This window comes from Solea senegalensis, linkage group LG3 (genome assembly GCF_019176455.1).
Source record: "Solea senegalensis isolate Sse05_10M linkage group LG3, IFAPA_SoseM_1, whole genome shotgun sequence".
Taxonomy (NCBI): domain Eukaryota; kingdom Metazoa; phylum Chordata; class Actinopteri; order Pleuronectiformes; family Soleidae; genus Solea; species Solea senegalensis.
The window spans coordinates 4986651-5011142 of NC_058023.1; the positions used below are offsets into that span (position 1 = coordinate 4986651).

A 24492-nucleotide genomic window follows, 5' to 3' on the forward strand; every position below is an offset into this window, starting at 1 on the left:
CTGTCGTGTGACACTGAAGATATTAGCAGTATTATTGTCACAGTAACCATGCTGTTGTAAGTGATTGCCACTGTGTATAAAGTCTTAGCTTCTTACACTTTGAACATGTAGCTTCTATTTTTCTAAGAAAATACCACAGAAACTCTGAAGCTGGTTTCACCTTCTGACATGAGGTGTTCATTTAGTTTTTGGGGGTTTTTCAAATATTTTATCTACCATCAGGGAGGGGTCCGTTTGCATGGATGTTTGTGTGGTTTAATCTGAAAACCTTTTTTATTATGTTCACATTCAAAAGCTTTAGGAAGGAAACAAATGTGTTGGATGTCGAGTGTTTCAGCAGGGATTACATACTGATCCTAGAAAATATTTTAGAAATATTACTTCTTTCCATTCATTAAAGTGACTAAATAAATCCAGGTATTTTCATAAACTCCATTGGTTGAATAGCTGAAGCATGTGATGTGCCTTATTTTTTTTAAAGAATTTTAGAGGTCGGACATCTGTAGCACCCAGTAGTCACAAATTGTGTGATGACAGCACGTCAAGAAAACACTTTTTATACAACTTAAGGGTCTTTAAAGGGTAAAGAGAGGAGGAGAAACTGCAGTTTGTGACTTTCTATTTCCAGTCATTCCACAGAAAACACACATCGCTTGTGTATTCACTGTATTAAGACCTACATGCTACATTTTTAAACCTTAAACCTAAACAAATCAAAGCGTTAAACATTGGCAAGACTACTGATAATACATACACAGGAGAAAGAGTTTTTATCTAGACTTAGATTCAAAATCTCACCTCTGTTCATTTCATCATTCAAACGGTCGATACTGAATACTGAATGTATTTTACAACAAATATTTTGCCAAACAACCAGATACCGTGTTAAATGACACAGAAGCTTTTTTTTATACACACAGTATATATGTAGACATGATTAATGTGTAATATATTTATGTTAAAAACACATATTATATTTCTTTGCCACTGTATTAGGTTTGCGGCCGTGCTCAGATCAGCTGATCCTGCAGTGCATGACTCATTAACTCATCATATCTAATTGTGTTTATCTACAAACAACTGTGTGCCGGAAGGTCCAAGTTGATTTGTGAGGATCTTATAGAGGGACCACCAAGCTAAGTCATTAAAATGTCATTTTAGGTTGACAATTAAATGTGAATGTTGAGCCTGGTGGTTTGGATTACATTTATACTTTAGCCTTCTTACTGGTTGAGAGAATGTTGTAATAAATATTATTTTATAGCATTTGTGTTGGAGTTATTCATTCACCATATATAGTGTGTGGATGTCCAGGCATTTCTGGAGACTGAACTGATATTCCATGTTGCAGACTCTACGTATGTGGGTGGAGAGCTTGCATTGACTTTTCATGTACATAATATTTGATGTAATGTGCATTTTAAGTCATCCGTTTATTATATGCATAAGTGGCAAAAAGTCAGAGTACATGTATCCCTTGAGAAACTGGAGCGAATATAAACAATAAACAATCATCTTTGTTGTAAAACAGCCAGTCAAAGGTCAAATATTGTGTCACTCAGCTCAGTTTTTCCCTCTTTTGTTACATTTGGTTTACATCAGGATTCAAAGAAGGATCCTCAAAAGTAAACATGTCAGACCTGCTAATTATGAACATTGGAAGTTTTTCCGTCTGGGCCCCTTATCCTCACCCACGCCAGCGCCAACACCCACCCAAACATCAACACGGTCACAGGTGTTACGTGTCTGTATCAAACAAAGTCGTGTACACGGTGCTCCAAGTACTTTGTGACAGCTCTCGCTTCATAAAGTTCTCCCTCCCTGATCTTATTGGCTGCTCTACAGCTGCTGCAGCAACTTAATTGATTTACTTATCACATTGACTGGAAGTCAACGGGTAAATTGAGTAAATGGTCTCAATTTTCTGAAGGTTTCTTGAAGGGAACATGATGTAAATTAGATGACAATGTACGTCATCAATGAATGGACAATAATGTGACTGACAGCTGGCGTCATCAGTAATGGGTGACGTCATGCTTAACTAAATTTAATGGACACATTTAAATTCCCATGGCCCATGGACTGTCTTTTACATATTCATATCAGTGTTAGAATGGCCCAGTCAAAGTCCAGACCTGAATCCAATCGAGAATCTGTGGAAAGAGCTGAAGACTGCTGTTCACAAACGCTCTCCATCCAACCTCACTGAGCTCGAGTTGTTTTACAAGGAAGAATGGGCAAGAATTCCAGTCTCTCAATGTGCAAAACTGATAGAGACATATCCCAAGCGACTTGCAGCTGTAATTGCAGCAAAAGGTGGCGCTACAAAGGATTAACGCAAGGGGGCCGAATAATATTGCACGCCCCACTTTTCAGTTTTTTATTTGTTAAAAAAAGTTTAAATTATCCAATATATTTGGTTCCACTTCACGATTGTGTCCCACTTGTTGTTGATTCTTGACAAAAAAATTCAATTTTATATCTTTATGTTTGAAGCCTCAAATGTGGCAAAAGGTTGAAAAGTTCAAGGGGGCCGGATACTTTCACAAGGCACTGTATAACAAGCAGTGAGAGTACCAGTGCCTCTCTTTTTTTATTTTATCTTCCTCTCTTAAGTCAGAGTTCACGATGTGTTGTGGAAGGGAATTCCCGAGGGTAGAAGCAGCGGCGGCAAAGGCTCGGTCCCCCGCGGTTTGGTGCTTACTTCTGGTGATGGGGGGGGGTCAAGAGGTTAGAGTCAGGAGAGCAGACATGGCGGGTGGGGGAACGGCTGTGGAGGTCAGTGAGATAAGCGGGGACAAGGTTATCTAGGGCTTCGTAGATGATGAGGAGGAATTTGTACTCAATGCAGTTTTGATCAGGGAGCCAGTGGGGCTGTTGGAGGATGGGGGTAATGTGGTAACCGAGCCGCTGAATTTTGTATGTATTGCAGTTTTTGGAGGTCTGTAGAGGGCTGATGGGGGATTTGAAGGAGGGGGTGGAGTCCATTATGATACCAAGGTTACGCACAGAAGCGAGAGCAACATAATGACCATCAATGAGGAGTCCTGGCCAGAGGGTAGTAGAGCTTTGGGTCCAGTAATGATGAGTTCTGTTTTGTTGCTGTTGAGTTTCAGGAAGTGATTGTCCATCCAGATTTGGATGTTAGTCAAACAGGTTTTGGAGAGAATGACTGGGGTGATGGATTTGGTGGCGATGTACAGATGTGTCCGTGATGTGTCCACGGGGTAAGAGGAGCGGGCCAAGTACCAAGCCTTGCGGGACACCACGGGCGACTGGGGTTTTATAAAAGTGAGAGTAAATTGCTGCACTCAGCCCTTGTGTAACCCCAGCCACCCACCTAAGTAAATGGTAGGTTGTCAACCTGTTTCTTGGAAGTTAACTGAGGAGCCACGTGTCCATCCATCATACCAAGAAAAATAAGGTTGTTTATTCCCAGTGCTGCTGTCAAGGTGGGTCAAAGAGCAGAGATGACTCGGGCTCAGGGCCTGTGGGTCTAGGGGGACCCAGGGGTGTCAATTCCAATGTGCAAAGGAGTGTGACCTTTAACTGAAATTGAGTGTGCTAATTTACTGACTGACACTGACTTCACACACAAAACAAACAGATCAATGTCATAACTTGCCTTATGCTCTCAGTGAAAACCATTTGGAAATCCTTGACCGGTCAAAAACGCCGATCAAACGTGCAGGAAACAATTAATCACAAACTATCGGAGGAATGGTTTTCTCCACTCGGTAAAGATGCTTCTTGGAAACCACGCTGTAGAGAACATTATGTCAATTATCAGTGGTTATTGTATTTCTCTCTTCCGTCTTTGTTGTGGTTTGCTTGTGAGGTTCAGTGCCTGCGAATCACAGAAACCCAATTAGTAACACTGGCTGTGGTTTGGTCTGAACTCCAATCACACAGACGTGATGGTAGTCACAGAATGAGAGCATGAGATCAAAGACTTGCTGCTGCATTGATAAACATCAGTGTCTAAAAATGCAAGGGTAAAACGAGTACACTGATAAAATAATCAGAGCAACAAATCTATAGCTGACAGTTTTACAAGAGCTGCACGTGGATGTTAAAACACTGAAGAGAGATTGCTCAAGACAAGTGTATTGATAAAAATCAGCTTTAAGGAAATCCACTTCATGTGCTGAACTAAACTTAGATTGAAATGCCATCAGCAATATGTTTCAAATAAAAGCTGCAACTTCAACTCCACTGTAAATTCACAGCTTCATGACAGAGGGACATTTAGGACCAAACCACATTACTGCAGGGCTGTAAATGCTTATGACCACATCTTTTTGAAAGTATTGCGCTCATGCTTGTTTGTGTTTTTACACGAGACGAGTTTTGAGCCCGAGGATTTTTACACAAGCATGTTCTTACAAAATCATTCTGTAGTTTATATCCTTTTCTTCACAGCCATAAATGATTCACTGCTGATCACACTTTATTTAACTGACGTTATTGAAAGAAAGCATCTTCTTTTTTTTTAAACTTACAAATCATGTTTCATTAAAGTGTTGCCATAATTTGAGCCACATACACAGAATCTGATTTTGCAAAGGTTTATTTTCTGAAGCACAAGCTTTGTTTAATCCATCTTCTACCACTTTATCCTCCACATGAGGGTCGTGGGGCGCTGGTGCCAATCTCAACTGACATAGGTCGACAATACTTTGCCAAGGCTGATTAAAAAAATTAAAGTCAACCAACTTTGTCATTAGTACAAAGAATAAGTGTCAGCTTCAGTTGAGACTGTTTATTTTGACGGATATGAGTCACAGCCTCTTTTTCGTCAAACTGCTCCTTCCCCACAGAGGCAGCCCTGCGTGAACATGTGATAGACAGAGGGATATGATTAACCCACTCTTTATTTACACTTCTCCTCCCTCAATTTCCTTCTCTGTCTTCTTTGCACTGTAAGTCCCACATTCCTCTGCTAATGAGAACGAACGTTCTAGCTCCCACTTCTTCCACCACTTGTCACTCGTGGTTTCAAAGATGAAAGCAATTTGGTGCTTGAGAGACTGCACACTTTAGATTTGGACATTCTTCAAACACCGACATGTGAGATGGATTGTTCTAATTAAGGGGAAAAAAAGTCAAACAAAGAGGAATTGGATCGGATTTAAAAAGAAATAGAGAAAATACATAAATAGACCCTTAATTCTCACAATAAAACAGATTAATCAAAGATGGAAGCAGTGAGATTATGGATGAAGACATTTCAAACCCAATAATAAGGCAGCAGAACCAAAAGGTTTTTTGGGGACATGAAGGGCATAGAAGATGTTTTTGATAAGAGAATAAAAACAAATATAAATGTTGCTGCCTGATAAATGTGCTGACTAAGATGATAAAATCTTCAAAAAGAACTTGTGAGTAAAATTTGGGGGAAATTTTTTGTTTGTTTTTTGAACCCCAGAATAAGTCTTTTATCTTTATGTCTTTGGACGATGTGTGTTTTTACAATAGCCCACAATGGACTAAACATCATTTGAGTTATGATGATAACTGAAGGCTACAAAGATTCTTGGAAGGGGAGGGTGAGGGATATTCAGCTTTAACATGCAACTTCACACATAAATGTTACTGAATTTATAACACTCTACCTTTAAAATGCTCCCCAGTGTCGTTTTGAGATTTATTATTCAGCAAAGCCTGACACAATGTGTCCTAAGTTTACTATTATGTCTTTTTTTGTTAGTGAGTTTATAATAATACACTATTTACTGCACGGCTGCATGAAACTGCTGTGGCTTTGTTTTACACGCGACTCACACAGACGCGCGACGGGTGACTTGAAAAAAGTAGTTGTTTTCAGTGTAACTGAATCATTTGAATCAGTTCATTAAAACTATTAGTTCAGCACTTCCTCCATGACCGAAGCACAGTTTGTGATGCAGCTCGCAATCAGCAGTGCTGTCACTAAATACACCAGACTCCTCTGTTAAATATTGAGATTTTAGACATTTCCCTGGTAATTGTTGGAGATGAACCCACATTTTTAGGATTGTTATGTCTTTTTAATTGCTTGGCTTGATTCTTGTGTAGGACGTCTCCTCCTGTGACAGCACTCTGAACAATCATTGGCCGACAGTCTGACGACGTCACGCATAGTGTCACCTCAGCTCGCGTGGAACCTCGCCAGATGTTTCCACTATGCTAGTGGAAACGCGGCCGTGCCGAGGCGAGGCGAGCCGGTGGAAACACGCCATAAAGTTCATTTTGACACAGGACACAATTCACCAAACATGTATTAGTACTAGTAGAAGTAATAGTTAAGTGTGAGGTCTACAGAAGTGTTAAGTCAGGGATTACTTACATTATTCATAGATAGAATAGATATAGATAATGCAATAAGTCAAGAACATAGGAGATTAAAATGTAATCCCTATGTTGAGCTCACTGAGACAATAAAATTGATGTTTTTGCCCAGCATTTGGTATTTGTTACAGACTCATGTTGAAATAACAAGAAAACATCCCAACAAAGGAGAAATTAAGATATTTCATTACTGAGTAAATGAAGAAAAGATGTGTAGAGCACATAATGGTAACAAGTCATTTGTGGATCAATGTAACTGTGAATACATGTACATGGTTAAATATTGTGATTTAACTCTGTGATTTTGAGAGTATGTGTGCTCTTGTATCTGACTTTGCTTTAACAATTTTGGATACAAGCCATAGGGGGGATGCATCTCCATGTGCTGCCCCTGTGCTTTTTTAAACAAGGGAGCAATTTCCTTTGAAAAAGCAACACAATAAACACATACTTCCACCAACACTAACCCCCAGATCATTACCCATTCACAGATGTGAGCAGTACAGTATGTGTTTTCGCAGAAGAGGGAGTCTTTGCGCAATATTGTGCACTTAAATGAAGAATACACATGGTGAACCTATGGCTCCCAGGACACCTTTTATTTTGGACATCCTCACTGATGGGAAACATTAAGGTTGAAAGTGAGATGTGTTATGATAACCTATGTTTGGCTTAAAATGGGTGGAGATGTGAGTAGAAGTTTTTAGACTCATCCCAGCTGAACTCAACAGACCAAACACAGAGGGAACTGAAGTATCACATGTTCAAAACTTTCGCCACAAGGAATTCAAGGAGCTCAGACTTCCAGGAAATCAATCATTTATAATTGTTTTGGGCTTGTCTGAAAGTAAATACCTACAGGTCAGAGATTCAGACAGCATTATTCACTATATGCCTAACAAGAATAACTGGATTTATTTTAACTGGAAATTAGCCCCGTTTGGTGCTACGTTCAGCATCTACAAATATTTAAAAAATAGAGAAAATTCAGTGTAGCTGCTGAATTTCTTTAAAGGTTATATTTCACCATCTAAATGTATTCAATGTGGGGACTCTGAAATGCATGTAGATGTGAATGTAACTGTGAAAATGTTTTCTCTAAGTTGACCTCAGTGATCCGTAAGGCATGAAATGGAGTAAAAAAAAAAAACACCCCAATGATTGGTCTCAACATCAAAGTGACATTATATAGGTCAAATGGCTCACCATTACAAAATATTTCCATCAACAGGAAAATGAAGGTGTTAGAAATCACAACTCAAAACAAAGATTAACACCAGAGGAAACATTTATTAGATCAATAACCAATTTGAACATTATACAAAAAGAAACTGTACAATTGTTTGAATGCAACCTGATCAAACGTGTATATAACGCGACACACTATTCTCATGATAGTCAAAAACACAAAAATAGGGATGAAATCAAAATAATACATTTTTACAGTTTGAATGAGCTTCTGTCTGATGGCTCCACATGTGATGCTCTTCATTCCATGGGTTTCTCCTGCCTCTCTTTGAACTCATTTACTCTCGCCTGGAAGAAAATGACAAAAAATGTTGTTTAAGTTTTAAGTCTACTTTTTTTTACACTGGATTACATTGTAAAAGCAACCGGGGAACCCAGGGTTTCATCACACGACAAAATATTTTTCACTTGACAAATTCAAAAGTTGGCATTTCACAAGGAGGTCAAAGATCCCACGCCATTGTCTGAACATTTTATAGAAAATACAAAGGTAGATGGGACGTGAACTGAGACATGCACATGTATGTATGTGCAGTCATTTGCACTCAAAGAAAGATAACTTTATAAACTCAAGATAACATAATCTCAGACCGTTTACATAACGTTAGATAAAACTAATCCCTGTGTTGGTCAGACTAAAACCAGACTTTTACAAGACATCCGAACATGTCAGTCATGCTGATATTGTGCTAAATTGAATTTCTCGTAGCTGCACTAACAACCCCAGATAATGCAATTGGGAATTGAATTGAATAAGTTTGACTGGACCCAAAATGGCACCAGGCATAATGCACATGCTCCACAGTTCCCGACCCTTGAGTTTAACCCAGTAATAACAGAGGACGCCGAGACACAGAAGACACCAGCAGAGATAACATACTGGTGGAAGTTAATGGATGGGAAGTGATAATACCGACAAGCTGAAAAGTGGGGGAATATCACCATCTAGTCCAGTGGAGGCAGACACACCTCATTCAATAAATCTATGTCCCACTCGTGTTTGTATACTGGGACAAGAACAGTAGTAGCTACAACAGTAGCCTAAATGTGCATGGATGGACACATCCTGACTGAAGATGGAGGCAGACTTACCTGAAATGTGTTGAGAACATGTTGACAAACATCACTGAGTTCAGTCAAACCTCGGCGCAGAGGCTCAATGGCTGCAACTCCCCCTGAAACACACAGCAAACATCTAGTAAGAAACAGTGAAACATCACTTTATGCTTGAGTGTCCTTTTTTTTATCTAATTGATTACTCAAAAAACGGTTGTGCTTAAAATAAAAGATGGACCATTAATGTTCTTCACTGAGGTCATGGTGTGGAATAATAACTCTGTTCATCGCAAACATCCACCAAAGTAAGTGAGACGACAGGAAGACTTTGTGTCCCTTTTTTCCTGGCCAAAATAAATGCAATTTAACATTATTTCGAGTGTTGTGAGAATATCCTTTTAAACATGAACGTAAATGAACTACACTTTCTGTGCATACTCAACTCTTATTGAGTTTGTATACATAAGCTTTTCCACTGAGTGGCATCTCAAAAAAGAAATCACTGGGACTGTATGTTTATGAGCTACGCAGCATTTTTAGGTCACACAAGTGAAATATTTAAGATGAATGATGTAAATTCACCATGATTAACTTATTGTGAGTGTTTTTTTATTGTGATGCACAATAATATCATGGACTGTCCCATCCTAGCCAAGCAATAACCAGTGGTTGTTGTGGTGGTTGGTCAGTGATTGTTCTCAACAGCAGACAGACATACGTGCACACAGGAAAAAAAAAAAGTGGAAAGCAGCATTTTCCTGGTGTCTACAAGGTAATTGTGTCTTGCAGTAATGAAACTGAGTGGAGTGGCCTTCTAGACAGTCAGAAAGTTAGTCCAGCAACAAAAAAACAAGTTGTTTACCGATTCTTTTCATGTGATAGAGCTGCTGATATCTGCTGGCTCTTTATGCATTTCTATCTAACAAGGCATGTGGTTATAGTCCTCTGTGGACATGAACAAGGGGCGTGTGTGTGTGTGTGTGTGTGTGTGTGTGTGTGTGTGTGTGTGTGTGTGTGCATGTGCTGTCCTGAAAATCTGCTACTGGCTTTTCTTGTGCAGCTGAGTGGACAAAGTGAATGCACCAGACTTTGAGTAACATGTTTACGTGTTTGTGAGATGGTCTGGAAATAGTGATTCTCATAATGTCCCACAAACATTCTTATATTTAAACAGACCTGGGTTAAATTAAGGTGACATAATCATGAGGCGTAATTTCTCTCACCTCGGGTCTGAATACGAAAGTTGATCTTGGTCTCAGATGGGTGGGTGATGGTGTAGCCACAAAAGTCCACATCCGGACTAACACAAAACAGGAAAGCAAAAGTGACACGTGTTATCAAAGGACCATGGGTGGCTGTGTGATAAGAAGTTTTCCACAGTCAAGCCTGGACTGATCCAGCAAATATGGAGAAAATAAGCAGAAACAAATCTGTTTTTGATGAGGTTACTGCACAAGGGTCAAAATGACAACCAAAAGAAAAACATCAGCTGCACTCAAACCACAAATAGCAAATTAAGCCTCAATCATTCTCTTTGTACTTCAAATATAAATACATGCTGGAGAGGAAAGTGGAAAAAAAGTCACACCTCATGGCTGGGTCATTCTGACTTTAAAAGAAAAGAGAAACACTAACTTTTTCATGATCATATATCTGACGGAGTTGCCCAGTGTATGATCTTCATCATGCAGCACAAACGTCACACAGCCTTCATCGGCACCATCAGCCTGGACCTGAAAAACAAAAAAAAACAAAAACATGTATTGACAGTGGTGTAAAGGTTTTGTTATTTTCGCCAAATAGTGAGAACGCAAGTGTAATACCATTGCAGACCTGTGACAAGATATTCAGAAAACATGCGATAACTTTGTTGAATATGGCAAGGACGATAAGACTTTTGACAAATAAACAAATGTTGAAAAATATGCTTTGAATATCATTCTGCATTAGACACAGGTGGCGAGTAACGTGCTATATTGGAAAAAACTGAACTTACAACCACATAAAAAAATGCTTTAAACAAGTTCAATTTCTGATAAATGAAACCAAGCCTTGTCTTGCAACATAGTAGGTGTCTTGTTATTCAAGTATTTTCCTAAATCTTCTGATCTGTGAGAGGCACTTGATACAAAACTGAAAACATGGAATGCTACTGTTACTCCTCATTGCTTAGTTAAGAGTTGTTGTTTATTTGCAATATTTTGTGAATTTCTCTGTGAGATGAATAAAGTATCTATCTATCTATCTATCTATCTAGGAGGACTGGGGTCCAATTCAGTGAAAGACTGCCCCCCAGTGGAGAAACACAGAATCAGCTATGGACTGAGGAAGAAGCAGATGTAAAGAAACTTCATCACTTTACAGGAAGCACGTTGGAACATAGCACCACTCATCATGCGAGTCCACAGCTCAGGCCGCGGTGAAGATAAATGGGTTGACTGTACTTTGAGAATCATGAGTAATAATCCTGTTTTCTCAAAGCGAGCTACAGTAGCTTTGCACGTGGTCGAAATGCTGCCTTAGGCTTTTTTTAACACGAGAATTGTTTTCCATAAAGAGTGTGATAACGATAAGGTGATGTTGTATGTTAACATTATCATACAATTACACTGAGGACATATTCTTCTCACCATTTCCAGGACTCGTTTCTTTTCGCCGTCTTCAGCCATGCTTCATAACCCGACCCAGTCCGTCAATACAAAGGTGGTGTCGTTTCAGCCCTCACTGATGTCGGACAGGCACGAAAAAAGAGCGTCATGGAGTTTTCTACAATCCAAAGTGGGGTTTTCTTCTCTTTTCAAGAATGTACAAACAATGATAATAAACCGACAGACTGTGATTATGGCTGTAGAGAGTAGTCATTCACTTCATACACTGTGAAGTTATCAAGACATGCACAATCGTCACATAGCCTATTTTTTCTAGACAGACAGAATGATAAATAGACATTACCATAATTTAAAGCATTAACAGTAAATTAAAAACATTGCTGTTTCATTGTGAAGGCCTGGTGACTCTTATTTTAATGGTTGTAATGTAGACGGGGAGTGTTGTTAACCTGTCAGACCATAACGGGGGCTAAACAACACACGTACCTCCAGACTGTCGCCATAGCTTAATGTGAGGATGAAAACATGTGACGTCATGACTATTTAACAGGAAGATGAAAATTCCCATGTTATTGACTGGAGTTTAAGGGTTGGGGCCAAACCAGTAAAATTAAATGTGCTTTATGTAAGAACTGAGTTATATTAAGTCATAAAATCACCGTGGAAACATGTTAAAGTGAAATACTGGCTTCACTTATAAGATCTTTTTGTTTTCCCGTTCCCGTTCATTACGTGAACGTCACATAACGTGACATAATGTGCTTTGGTTTTAACCCGTTCGAGCATCCGTGAGGGAAAACCTGTACTGGATAATGAGCGTATTTTTAATTAGTGCAAACTATCCCTTTAATATGAAAAAGTGAAACTGACGCGTAACAAAGAAATGTTCTCATCTCAAAAGTCACTTAAATTATCTTCAGTTTCATGTCGTCACATTATGGAGAAGTGAACTCTGTGTCTGTCTCTGTCTTTCCTGACAAAGTGAGCCGTTTGATGGCAAGCTCCCAGTTGCCATGGCAACGACCCTGGCACAGCCAGTTGTTTCTCATCTCGCTTGAGTCGCTTTGAAGAAGACAGAGGGTGAAGGACAGAAGATGCACCGGGTATAAAGAGAGGCCGTGTTAGTGCAGCTGACAGAGGGGGGCGCTGTTTACCTCCGCGGTGCAACAGTGAGGAAGTAATGGACAGAAAGAGATGCATTCAAAAAAGTCCCTGTATTGTTATAATAGAAATACAATTTAAATAAATAGCTATTTACATAAAGTGAGTCTTGTCAAAAATGTGGTATAATAAATCATGTCTTCTTGCAGAGATTTACAGTTTTATCATATTTCTCTAATTCTCTTCATGTAAATGCAGTAGTAAATTGCTGCACTGGCCCTTTAATGTGACTAAAGATGGTCTTCCAGAACAAATGCAGTCACATTATGTCACTGAACAATATCACAACTGTCCTTATCTTGTTTTTCAATCTTGTATTTGGATCTGGCAGCTCACCACTGTTATGGCGCCCCCTGTCTGTGTAGTGCAGACTCTCACACACACACACACACACACACACAGAGAGAGACTTGGCTTCATCATCATCATCAGAAAAGCAGCTCACGTTACACTCTGTTATTAATAGCCTCGCTCTCTCTCTTTCCTCATTGTAAAGTAATAGCTGACATGATCTCACTCGTCCTCCTCTGCTTACATCTCTCCATTCCCTCCCGCATTCCGGGTTTCCATGTTTTCCTTTCTCTTCCAAAATAAACTCTGCGTGTAGTTATTCCCGATGCGTGTGAGGAAATACGACGTAAGCGACAGCTGTGTCTTTAAACGGATTTGTGTAGTTTGCACTTAGTCTCTTCACGTAATCCGGTTTCCTCACACAGTCCAAAAACACGCTTAGACCAGGTCTTCAAGCAGAACTAATTAAGAAAATAAAAGCATTTACTGTACAGGACGAAAGCTTTCTACATGGCATTGTTTTAAATGTAACAAAGTACAAATACTCTGTTTGTGTACTTAACCCTTAGAACCCAGAGTATTCAGAATTCAAAACATCCAATGACCAACCTGAAATTAAGTGCAATTTCAACAATATTATGTTATAAAAGTTAACCATTTATAGGTACCTGGAACTGAAAAATCTGGTATTTTCACAAATTCATCCTGGGGGCTGGATTGGACCCACTGGCGCCCTCAGGCTGTTTTAGTTAAACCATACTTGAAGTACTTAAATACCTTTAAATGTCGGACTGAATTTGTTCAACATTCGCTTGGCCCGTTTTCATGAACAAAAATGTGTGTTTCCCCGATCCCCGATACACAATGAATCATAACTTTGTCTCGACAATACATAAAAAACACATTTTTAAAACTTAAATACGGAAGCGTGTATTAACACCCCCCATGCTTTATTAAATCTGATCTTAAATTATTATCTTATTTTAGCTTTTATTCTGGAAAAATATCAACTTTTTCAAATCAGATTCTGTTGCTAGAATTGACAGTGAAAACACTGCTGTTGTCATGGAGACAGCCAGGGTTGTGGAGTAAATGTCCATGAAATAACTTTTATCGTATGCAAATTTAAAGACTTGAGACGTGCTTGACTAACGTTAGTAAAAGACTCAACTCGACCAAAAACACTGGATTTATTTTTAAAATGTTCTCAAATATTGAAATGGTTAACGCTCCAATTTAAAAAAAAAAAAAACAAGGAAAACCTTTGCAGGCTTTTGCGTACACACTGAACAATGTAAACAACAACAATTTTCCATGAGATTTTGCAAAAAAATCTCCCATGACCCGTCTGTGGGTCCCGACCCAGTGATTTGGAATCACTTTCTGAAGTTGGCCCCACCAGTCTTCCAATTTACCTGGAATTGTGCAAGATATGAGATGGTTCAATTTTATTTTTAGAGCATCTGTTCTCCTCAATCCTTCCATCCCTGTGCACTTGCAGAACACTGCCCTCTGACCCCCCCCCCGGTGCGTGGACGCCATCTTGTCCGCAGCGGCGTCTCGCCGTGGCCTTTATTTTTAGCCAGAGTCCGGCTGCTCTGTCAAAACTTAATATGGGAATGGCATCCCAGAGCTCCTCTTTCCTCTAGGCTCTCGCCGTACCTCCATCTGTCCGTCCATACCTTCAGTCCTCCAAGACGCCGAGCATCTGTAGCTCCCCAAACGCCCGACACAACTGCTGTCACTGCCTTCAAACAGGTGGACGTACGACCCAAACGTTGCTCCGCCCACTGCTCGGTAGCCCCTACCTCTCAGTGTGTGCCCTGCTTCTTTTTTTTGCCGTTGCTCTTGGACGAGTGGGATCAGAGTCTCGCCCACTCGCATACCAGCGACTCCTGTCCCCAGAAAACACGCCCCACCATCACCCCACCTCCTCCTGTGGGCGGTGGCATCAGCAAAAACCACGTGTAGCCCTTTTTAAAAGGAGGGTGTCACTGTCGGACCTGCTCTTCTCTAGCCAGCGGGGTCAGGAAGTGAACTTTGTTCCTACTTTGACAACAACTCGTGTTGGGGACAACGTTGAACCTCTCAAGTGTATTTGGTCGCTCCTTCCTGCCTCCTCAAGAGTTCAGGCTCTGAGAAGACGACAGCCATGAAGTGGGGCTGGGTGTTTTTGGGGGTCTTCCTCTCGTTGGGGGCCCTGTCCTGGGCCGAGAAAGGCTTGGAATCCCCAGAGTACGACGGCAAAGACCGGGTCCACAACCTCAACACCAAGAACTACAAGTCCATCATGAAGAAGTACGACGTGATGGTGATCTACTACCACAAAAATGTGGACGGGAACCGCAGCGCCCTGAAGCAGCTCCAGATCGAGAAGCTGGCTCTGGAGGTGGGTTTCCCGCCAAAGCATGACACAGGATGGACCGGGGGGGGGGGTCACAGTGGGAAGACGAACGGGAAGTGAAGGGGTTTCACATGGATAATTTGGCTCCGGTTGGGAATTTCCTGGATGCAGCTATGGTGCTTTTGCGTTTAGGGTTTCAGATGAGAAGGACAACATCAGGAGAGCAGGTGCAGCGTCTGTTCAGCGTCTCAAGTCAGCAACTTTGAGGAGCAACTCCTGCCCTAGAGGTCGTATTTATCTGCAACGAAATCCTTGTTCAGATTAGGATTAACATGATTAGTAAATCTCATACACTACAATCTGCAATCGTTCTATCTTCTATCTATGAGTAGATGATGTTTTGATCGGTCATGTCCTTGATAACCTTTTAATCTTTCACACAGTGAAATATTGAGCGCAAACTGCGATTGGATATTTTCCACTAACTGCTCAGAACCCAAATATGTTAACTCAAATGTAAACAAATCATTTCCAGGACCCACCTGTGGGTCCCGACCCAATGTTTTGGGATCACTTGTGTAGAAAAGCTATATGTTTTCCATTTTATTTTTAAATTGTCATCTGATTGTGGCTCCTGGAGTCAGATTTTCTGCACTATATCGTGTCACTCGTGTGCGACAGTTACCTAAACTCTCCCGACAGAAAATCAGCGAGTCTACGTCACAGCACGCCGGGGGCGTTCATCCACTGCTGCCTCCATCATGAACTTCAAATGTGTTATCATGTGATGTCTGTGTTTGAAATCCTTCGTTCGGATTCACCGACATGACCCGAACTTACTAAACCAGGCAGCAGTAGACCGGCAACTCCTGTGTCTCCGCAAGCTTAAAACGCCCATTTTTCTCTATGGACTTTGGTGCAAAGGAGTTAACTGTTGAGAAAGTTTGGTTTCCAGCCACAGGAAAAGCTGAATGTTGAGATAAAGTGTGGGAATTTATTCTTGGTGTACTGTAGACCTTCGTAAAAACTCTTCACCAGTCGATGCACCTGGAGCCCACTGTCAGCCCGTGTGTCCTCCACCACACACTGTCTGTCAGATGAGCAGTGTCCTCTTACAGAGTGTTCCTTACACACCAGCATCACTCACCTCTGTAAATAGCCCAGCACATCGCTGCATGCTTAGCACGAGGCCCAAAACCCCCTCCTGGGCAGTTTCTACTTCACCTACTGCCCCCCCCCCTCCTCCATGCACTCACTCAGGCAGAGGCACACTGCTCTGTTTTGTCTCTCCACATTCCCAGCTGAGCACTAAACCATCATTTACACACACACGTCATTGGATCTGATCAATTTCCCGCCGGCGAGGCCAAGTCGGGGCTTCTTGGCCGGAGGACGAGATACTCGCCGGAGCTCGGTCCCCGCCGCGGCTCGTTACTTCATCACCAAACTTTAAGCACTCGAGGAGAGGCTTAAAATAGCAGGTCATTACCACCTATGAATCAGAAAAGTGTGAATTATTTAAGCGCGGCGCTCAGGGGACTGAATCTTAACTGCTTCCGTATCCAGCAGCCACTGTATTATGGAATTAGATTTGTGTTGAAGCAAACAAAAAATTAACCACAAAGTCAAAATACTCAAATTGCAAATAAAATAGCGATTTAATCATTCAAAAATATTGCATTTTATACACAATACTTGACCTGGCAAATACTCCATGTTACAAAAAACTAAACTAAAACTAAGCATTTACAAAAAAGTTAAAACCGAATCACAACTAAAACTACTGAAAACCTTGTTTGTTATTACACTCATCTGCGTCCATCTTCAAGTTCTCACCCCATAAGGGGCAGAACATGGCCGGCTTTCACCAGACCAGACTCCTCCGTTAAATATTGAGATTTTACACATCTCCTTTGCTAAATAGATCAACAAAAAACCATTAGAGCCGCGCCATGCTAGAACTGTATCATGGAAAAGCGTCATGATGGAAGCAGCTTACTGTGTTTGACCTGGCGCTATAAGCCATGTTATTTGGGTGGTCAGCAGTGGGCGGAGCCACAGACTGAAAATCATTGTCTTTCAATTCAACATTTTTCTTACATTTTTTTGATCAAGAGGGAAACTGTGGTGCGCGTACCACCAGTAGTACTCTGGAGTTCTACTGTATATATATGTATGTATGTATATATGTGTGTATATATATGTATATATATATTTCTGGCACTAGGTGGCACTAATTTTTGCGATAATTGACTCATTTCACCTAAGGGCACAGACTGTAGGATTTAGCAATACCTTCCTGGTATAAACATAAAGTTTATTCTGTTTTAATAAAAACAATAATGTAGATTCATTTTATATTAATTATTATTATTTTTTTTTTACAAATGGAAATTTGTGGCAGAAATCTTACATACTGCACCTTTAGGTGCCATCATGCACCTTCTGTTTGTTGCGGCCGCAACTTACAAAGTGCTTCTGTTGACGTGGGACCAGCGAGAGTTACCGCCCTAAAAATATGCCTCACACTTGACCTTTGACCCCCCCCTTGCTGCATTCACCTTAGTCTGTGAAAAATAATCCAGTGGAACCTCTCCCAAAAAAAAAAACAAAAAAAAAACACACTTGCTTTTCACAAATGAGATGAAAAAAACCTTCAAGGTTTCTTCCTGCGGTATGTACTTAAAGGTTGTATTATTGCTTTTTTAAGGAAGCATAACAAGCAGCCATGATGTTTCCTCTAGGAATGAATGGAAATCAGAGAATTTGACGGATGGTTATTGAGCGTATATCGGCACTGCTGGCGTTAGCATTTAACCTGTAAAGTGGCTGTAGACACAGAAGCGTCTCGAATTCTGAAACTCTAGACTCGAGGACAGGAAAATAAGCCTTAACTCATCGATCTGTGCGTCGCTATAAGACGCTAACGTTACAGAGGGGGAAACGTGAGAGTCACACTTCCATTAAAGACTGAAAGAGAAGCGATAAAGGAGGCAGGCGTCTGCACTCGGGTCGCACAAAACGATGTCGATTCTGTGTAAAAAAAAAAAACGTGGACATTCACAGTGGACACTCGCGGTGTCGTGATGTTACAAAGAGTCCCCGCCGAGTGAAAGAGTCTCCGGCTTTGTGTCTCGTCTCATCTCCTGAGAGGTTTGAGAAAAGGTCAAATATGGTTGCCGTGGTAACCGTTATACACAGACAGTGAGTGATGGGGACGGCGTCCTTTCAGCGACGCAATAAATATCACACTTACGTTATAAATGTTGGGGGGTGAATACTGCATGAGTCAATTCTGAGATACTGTGACTCTGTCACTCAATCAGTGTCACTGCTTTTATTTATAGTGTTTTTGTTTTTGCAGTATATTTAATTTTATTTATTACTGTTGTAGAACATATTATTTTCACATTTGTTCTTATTAAATTTTTTATTTATTTTTTGTGTATTTATCCATATTTCTTTTTTCATACATATTATTTTCTTACTTATTCTTAATTAATAAACTTAAAAATTAGAGCATTTTATTTTCGTATATTTTTATTTAATTTATTTTAGTTTATGTATAGTGTCTGTTTGTTTTCGTTGTTTGGCATATTCTATTTTATTTATTCGTAATATTTGAATTCTTTTAGGATATTTTATTCATTCATAATTATTAGGTTGTTTTTTTAGTACATATTATAGTATATTTGATTTATTTGTTTCTGTTTTTTCGTATTATATTATTTTCTTATACTTATTCTTATTTAATTAACTTTTGTATATATATTATTCTATTAACGTTAGTATATTTTATTTTTTCGCATATTTGTTTTAGTTATTTCATTATTTATATTATATTTTATAGAAGCAGAGAACGTTAAAACAAATCAAAACTAAACAATACATTTTTGTCAAAGGTTTCATTTTATGTGCTATTTCTGTTGTATTTCCCATAATGCAACGTACAGTATTAGTGTCCTTCACCAGATGCCAGTTTGACCCCAATCCATGTAAAAAGCTTAAAAACTCTTGATAGTAATGACATCATTATGACCATTTCAATGTTGTTTACTCCTTGAACGCTCAAAGTAGCACATTTCTAAAACGTCCGCTGTGATCGTTTTGACCACTCTTGCATAATTTTCGTTTTATTTTCATCACACATGTAAATTCAAAGAACAAAAATAGATTTATATTTGAGATTTAGATTATAATCCACATGAAAGTGTAGGGATTGGGTTAGGGTTAAACGAGTTAAAAGCAGTCATCTGTGGGGGTTATGATCCTAGCGTTCCATCGTGTCATTAAACTAATACTATGATGATACTAATTATACTAATTATAACCCTATATTAAGTGGGGGGCAACGGGGAAATTGACTTGGGGGCCACGGGCCGCAACTTTGAGCCCTTATTCAACATGGCTTCTTGTGCAAACTTTAAAAACACGACCACTCTGGCACTTCTAGCTTACATATCACCTGTGACGAGATTAAGTGAAACACAGACGTATAAAATAACATCAGTCTGATCGCAGTGTCAGTATTTGCTGAGCTGGGGAGATCTTGTGTGTCTGTAGACTTCTGCAGCTCAGTGAGTGATCCATCAGCGTCTCTCCAACAAATGTCCAAAATAGTTCTGGCGGCACATGTCAGAGAGTCCGCACGCTGGTTCTGTCACGCTAAATTCACCCTACGCCATCCAACCGTCCCCCGAGGTCCCAATGTTGACTGACTGTCCTCAGCAGTAGTGGTGTGGAGTTAGTTTAAGCAGGGGGTGTACATACTACTCGCCTCTATTCAGTTTGTTTTTTTGCTTTTCCATTAGTGACGGTACCTGAAAGAGTCGTCACTGGAAGAGTCATGAGTGCGACGTCCGACACAAGAATCAAAGCGACTCAGTTTGGTATGAGTCACATTGTTTTCCCACTACTGTGGTACCTCCACAAAATGGGCGGGGTCAACATAGCACAACTGTACTGAAACTGCCGTGACATTGCTTTCCCATGAGAAACCTGGAGCACAAAATCCAAGCACTTTCAATGACCCATGTCTATTTAGTGCAATTTTCAAAAACTTTCAAGGGCCTTGAATTTTTTGTCAAATTTACAAACTTTCATGGGTTTCAAAGACCCAAGAGAAACCTGGAACACAAAATCCAAGCACTTTCAATGACCCGTGTCTATTTACGTCAATTTTCAAAAACTTTCAAGGGCCTTGAATTTTTTTTGTCAAATTCACAAACTTTCAAGGGTTTCAAAGACCCATGAGAACCATGGAGCACAAAACCAAGCACTTCCAATGATCTGTGTTTATTTTGGGTGATTTTCAAAAACTTTCAAGGGCCTTGAATTTTTTTCAAATTCACAAACTTTCATGGGTTTCAAAGACCCAAGAGAACCCTGGAACACAAAATCCAAGCACTTTCAATGACCTGTGTCTATTTAGTGCAATTTTCAAAAACTTTCAAGGGCCTTGATTTTTTTTGTCAAATTCACAAACATTCAAGGGTTTCAAATACCCATGGGGACCCCGAAGCACACAGTTTGAGCACTTTCAGTGACCCATGTCTATTTAAGGCAATTTTCAATAACTTGTTTTCAGGATTTTTAAGTTTTTAACGGTTTGATTCTTGTGTCGGACGTTGTGCCATGAATCAGAGTTTTGTTTTTCTGAGTAGAGCCGAGTGGAGTCGTGCTAGAACTGTACAGCTCCTGCAGTGTTCAGTGTGACTAAATACAAGCTTGACGGATTGCAGGAGGGGACCGTACTGTATGTGACATGTTTGCGATGTGGCGTGTTGCCCTCAGAGTGAGTCACTCACAGATGGACATTCACAGACGCTTCTGTCCAAACCGCAGCGAATTAGCTCTTGTGCCCGTGAGACGTGTGAAAACTGCCCGTGCGTTTCACACATCTCTCGTGAGACCGTGTTGTCCTGAGGAGAAGAAGAAGAAGACGATCATGTCTGTGTCTCAGTGCAGTGTTTGTGGGTTTCATGCTGCTGTACATGAATGTTTCATGGCCTCAGCGCAGCGTTGCGTAACAGCCTCCACGTGTTCACAGCAGCTATTACTAATTTACTGTCTGGCTGAGGCGGGAAAAGCTGATGACAGAACTTCTAAAAGTGCACAGATCCCAGGACGATCGCTAACACGTGCTGCTTTTGAAACCTTTGTCATATTCAGCAATTTTTTTTTGTTGTTGTTGAATTTATTTTTTGCGAATTGCATGTTTCAATGGAAATTCACTTATTACAGCAGGTTATTTTTTTTATTTTTTTTTGCACAAAATGTTTAATTTTTGCAAAGAAATAATGAGCACATTTTCTATAAAAGTAAATTTTGTTTTGACTTTTATGGAGAAATCAATAAAAAGTACCACTATTTTGATGAAATTTGATTGAAGTACAAGTGAAATGTACTCAAGTCATGCAAAAAGGACAAGGGGACACAAATCTCACATGAAGTGTTTTAAGTTAAAGGCGAACCTCTACAAATTAAAGTGTTGACAAAATAAACTATGTAAACACCGGTCAAAATCACCTGTCCTCATCACTGACCTGTACTCATCATTCACCTGTCCTCATCACTCACCTGTCCTCATCACTCATCTGTCCTCATCATTCACCTATCCTTATCATTCACCTGTCCTCATCATTCACCTGTCTTCATTCACCCTGTCCTCCTCATTCACCTGTTCTTATCATTCACCTGTCCTCATCACTCACCTGTCCTCCTCATTCACCTGTCCTCATCACTCACTTGTCCTTATCATTCACCTGTCTTCATCACTCACCTGTCCTCCTCATTCACCTGTCATTCTCATTCACCTGTCTTCATTCACCAGTCCTCATCATTCCCTGCCAAAGTTTACGGTGCGTGAATTTTTTTGTTTTATTTTTAAATTCAGGCCAACATACTCAAGTAATTAAGTGTACAAAAACCTACTCAATTACATCCACATTAGTAAATATAATGCATTACTTTCCACCTCTGAATTTAAGAATTATTATGTTCAATCACTCCTTTATCTTGTGTCCAAATCACCACCAAAATATCTCACCTGTGTGCAACTTTTTTTTTGACATCATATTAAAAAGAAATGCGACTCCTGCGCTGCTCTGTGAAACTGAACCCCCCTGCCCACCTCTCGATTTTCACGACTCACTGGCCTCTCTGGCCTTTCTGACCTCGTCTTGTGTCACCTGACAGTGACTGGGCATAAGAGAACCGCTGCCAAGAGCTTCCGCTGCTGCCGAGCGCTCACTTGGCTCGACGTGGACGCTTAACGAGCGGAGGAGTTCAAACGGGTGTCAACAGACTTAACTGTTGATATCCGAGCTGAGTGAATCCGGACGGGAACAAGTTTTGGTGTTTGAGGATAAAACGTGGCGGAAGGACATGACAGATGTCGCTCAAGTGTCAGTTGTCGCCTCTCGTCCGTCATCCCTGTCTCCACTCCTCTCTCCACACCCCTTTTTCTATATGTAACGGATCTCGTCCTTCTGTTGTCACGCCCTTATATAGCTGCAGTCCTCGCTCCTTCGCTTCCCACAACCTCATCTCTCTTATAAATACCCCAGTGTTACTATTATGGCCGTGCTAACAGGGGCGAGGTGCGTGTTGTGTGTTTTTTTGGGGGGAATAGTTCAGTTGTGTTGTGGATATTTAATGTCATGCTTATCCTGAATCCACGATCTGCAATCCGTGACATTTTGTGGCTCTTAGAATTGTCCAAAAAACGTACGGAAATCAATTCACCTTACGAGGAAAAAACTTGAAAATGTACATAATTCAAACTAAATGACTAACTGAAAACTAGTTTGAATTAGGGATGGGAATCAGTATCGGTATCAGTCTGATACTGGCAGAAATCACTGAATCGGATATCGGACAGATAGAAATGTAGAATCCGATACAATCCAAAAATCCTACATTGTTACAAAACCACTTTAGTCAGGTTTGGGCTGTTTATTTCTTTACAATATTTGATACACAGTTGGAGGATTATGTCTTTGAAATGACTCAGCACAAATGTGTCGTTAACAGCTTCATACGTTCAAAAGTAGTCTAAAATCACTGAATCGCAATAATATCGGTAGCAGTAGATACTCAAATTTTTGATATCGGACACAAAAAAGTGGTAACATCCTATCCCTAGTTTGAGTTAACTAATTTAGCACGTACCAATTTTTTTCTTAAATTATTCAGCATCTGAAACTGATTTATCGTGTTAAGCCCTGTTTGCTCAAACTTAAAAATGATCTTATTTAAAAACCCAAATTAGAAAAAAAAAAGCTTGTGATGTACTCACTTCAAATACAGTTTATACCAATTTAATACAATTTGAATGTAATTAAAAAACATAGAAACACATTTAAAAATCTTCTCTGAAAATTGTAATTCAAAACGATGTGCGATACTATGCATGACTGTAAAACTTTTATTTTAATGCATAAATCAAGTGATTATGCAGTCTACCATCTTGCTTTCAAATGAGGTCCCTCGATAATCCTGTGTGTGTGTACTTGTATTTATATCTTTGTGAGGTCCGAGAAATGTAAATATCTTGTGGGGACATTTTTTTAGATACTTGTTCAATTGGCAGCGTGATGATGAAGTTCACAAAGACTTAAAGTTAACCCCAAACACCTGTTATTGGCGCCTTTTTCTGCCATAACGTTGCTGCAACTGGCTCGCTGGATTTAGCAAGCTAGCCTAGCCTAAGCTCTGGCGTTGTCTTCTGAGCATGCGCGATTAGTGCACAAAGGGGGGTACGAGCATGGGGGGGAGATGGCCGTTTGATTGATCCAATCCTTTTGTTAATATAAAGACAAGTTTGTGTGTGTGGGGCTTTAATATCGTCCACTCTAAGTATTTAAAGTTTGGACTCATTCTGTCTCCTGTGAAGGCCACGCCACTCGATTTGTTGTAAACCTGGAGGCTGTGACTATTGTGCTTTGCCCTAAAGCGTTGCCTCTTCTTGCAGTTGATCGTAAGCGAAGCAGCAAATATCTTTCAGGTATGTTCAGCTCTGCCTTTTTCTTTTCTGTCTGTACAAAGGCTGGGCTCCCCTTTTCCTGTGGCGGCTGCTGATTGTTCTCTTCCACTCCTGGACTGCAGTTTAGTTTTGAACCTGATGTTACGAACCAGAATTCACTGACCAGTGACAGGGACTGAACTGCTGTCAAAGTCCAGCAGAAGTAGCAGCTTTGGGCTGTACCTGCTTTATTTTATATTGAAAAATAGAGGCAATGTAAGGGTAGATTGTTCAAAAAAAGCTTTAACATGGTCATCCATCCATACTCGAACCCAATGGTTCCCAAACTTCCTCTATGAGGACCCACGTTTTAACGAGGACCCAAATTATAATTATAAATCGTGACAAAACCTCTCATATCAAATTAATCATTTCCAGGAGATGTTGGGTAAATGATAACTTCATTTAATAAATCCTTTCTTACATTG

At 40.1% G+C, this 24492-nt stretch overlaps 2 protein-coding genes across 3 annotated transcripts in view; one reads left to right on the forward strand and one right to left on the reverse strand.

The window, feature by feature from the left end:
* Positions 1-24492, forward strand: part of casq1b (calsequestrin 1b) — an 87361-nt gene that overhangs the window by 54941 nt on the left and 7928 nt on the right. Inside the window, exon 4 of one of the 2 annotated variants that reach the window (XM_044020360.1) lies at positions 24014-24046. In XM_044020360.1, coding sequence (XP_043876295.1) covers positions 24014-24046 — 33 coding nt within the window. Of the gene's footprint in view, positions 1-14688; positions 15085-24013; positions 24047-24492 lie in introns of those variants that run through there. The other variant, XM_044020359.1, reaches the window with a different exon arrangement.
* LOC122765895 (DNA-directed RNA polymerases I and III subunit RPAC2-like) lies at positions 7601-11475 on the reverse strand. The gene is made up of 5 exons (XM_044020365.1): positions 11265-11475; positions 10270-10367; positions 9858-9934; positions 8671-8753; positions 7601-7866 (listed from the first exon to the last, which is right to left on the reverse strand). The coding sequence occupies exons 1-5, from the start codon at positions 11301-11303 to the stop codon at positions 7819-7821; spliced, it is 345 nt and encodes a 114-aa protein (XP_043876300.1). The 5' UTR covers positions 11304-11475; the 3' UTR covers positions 7601-7818.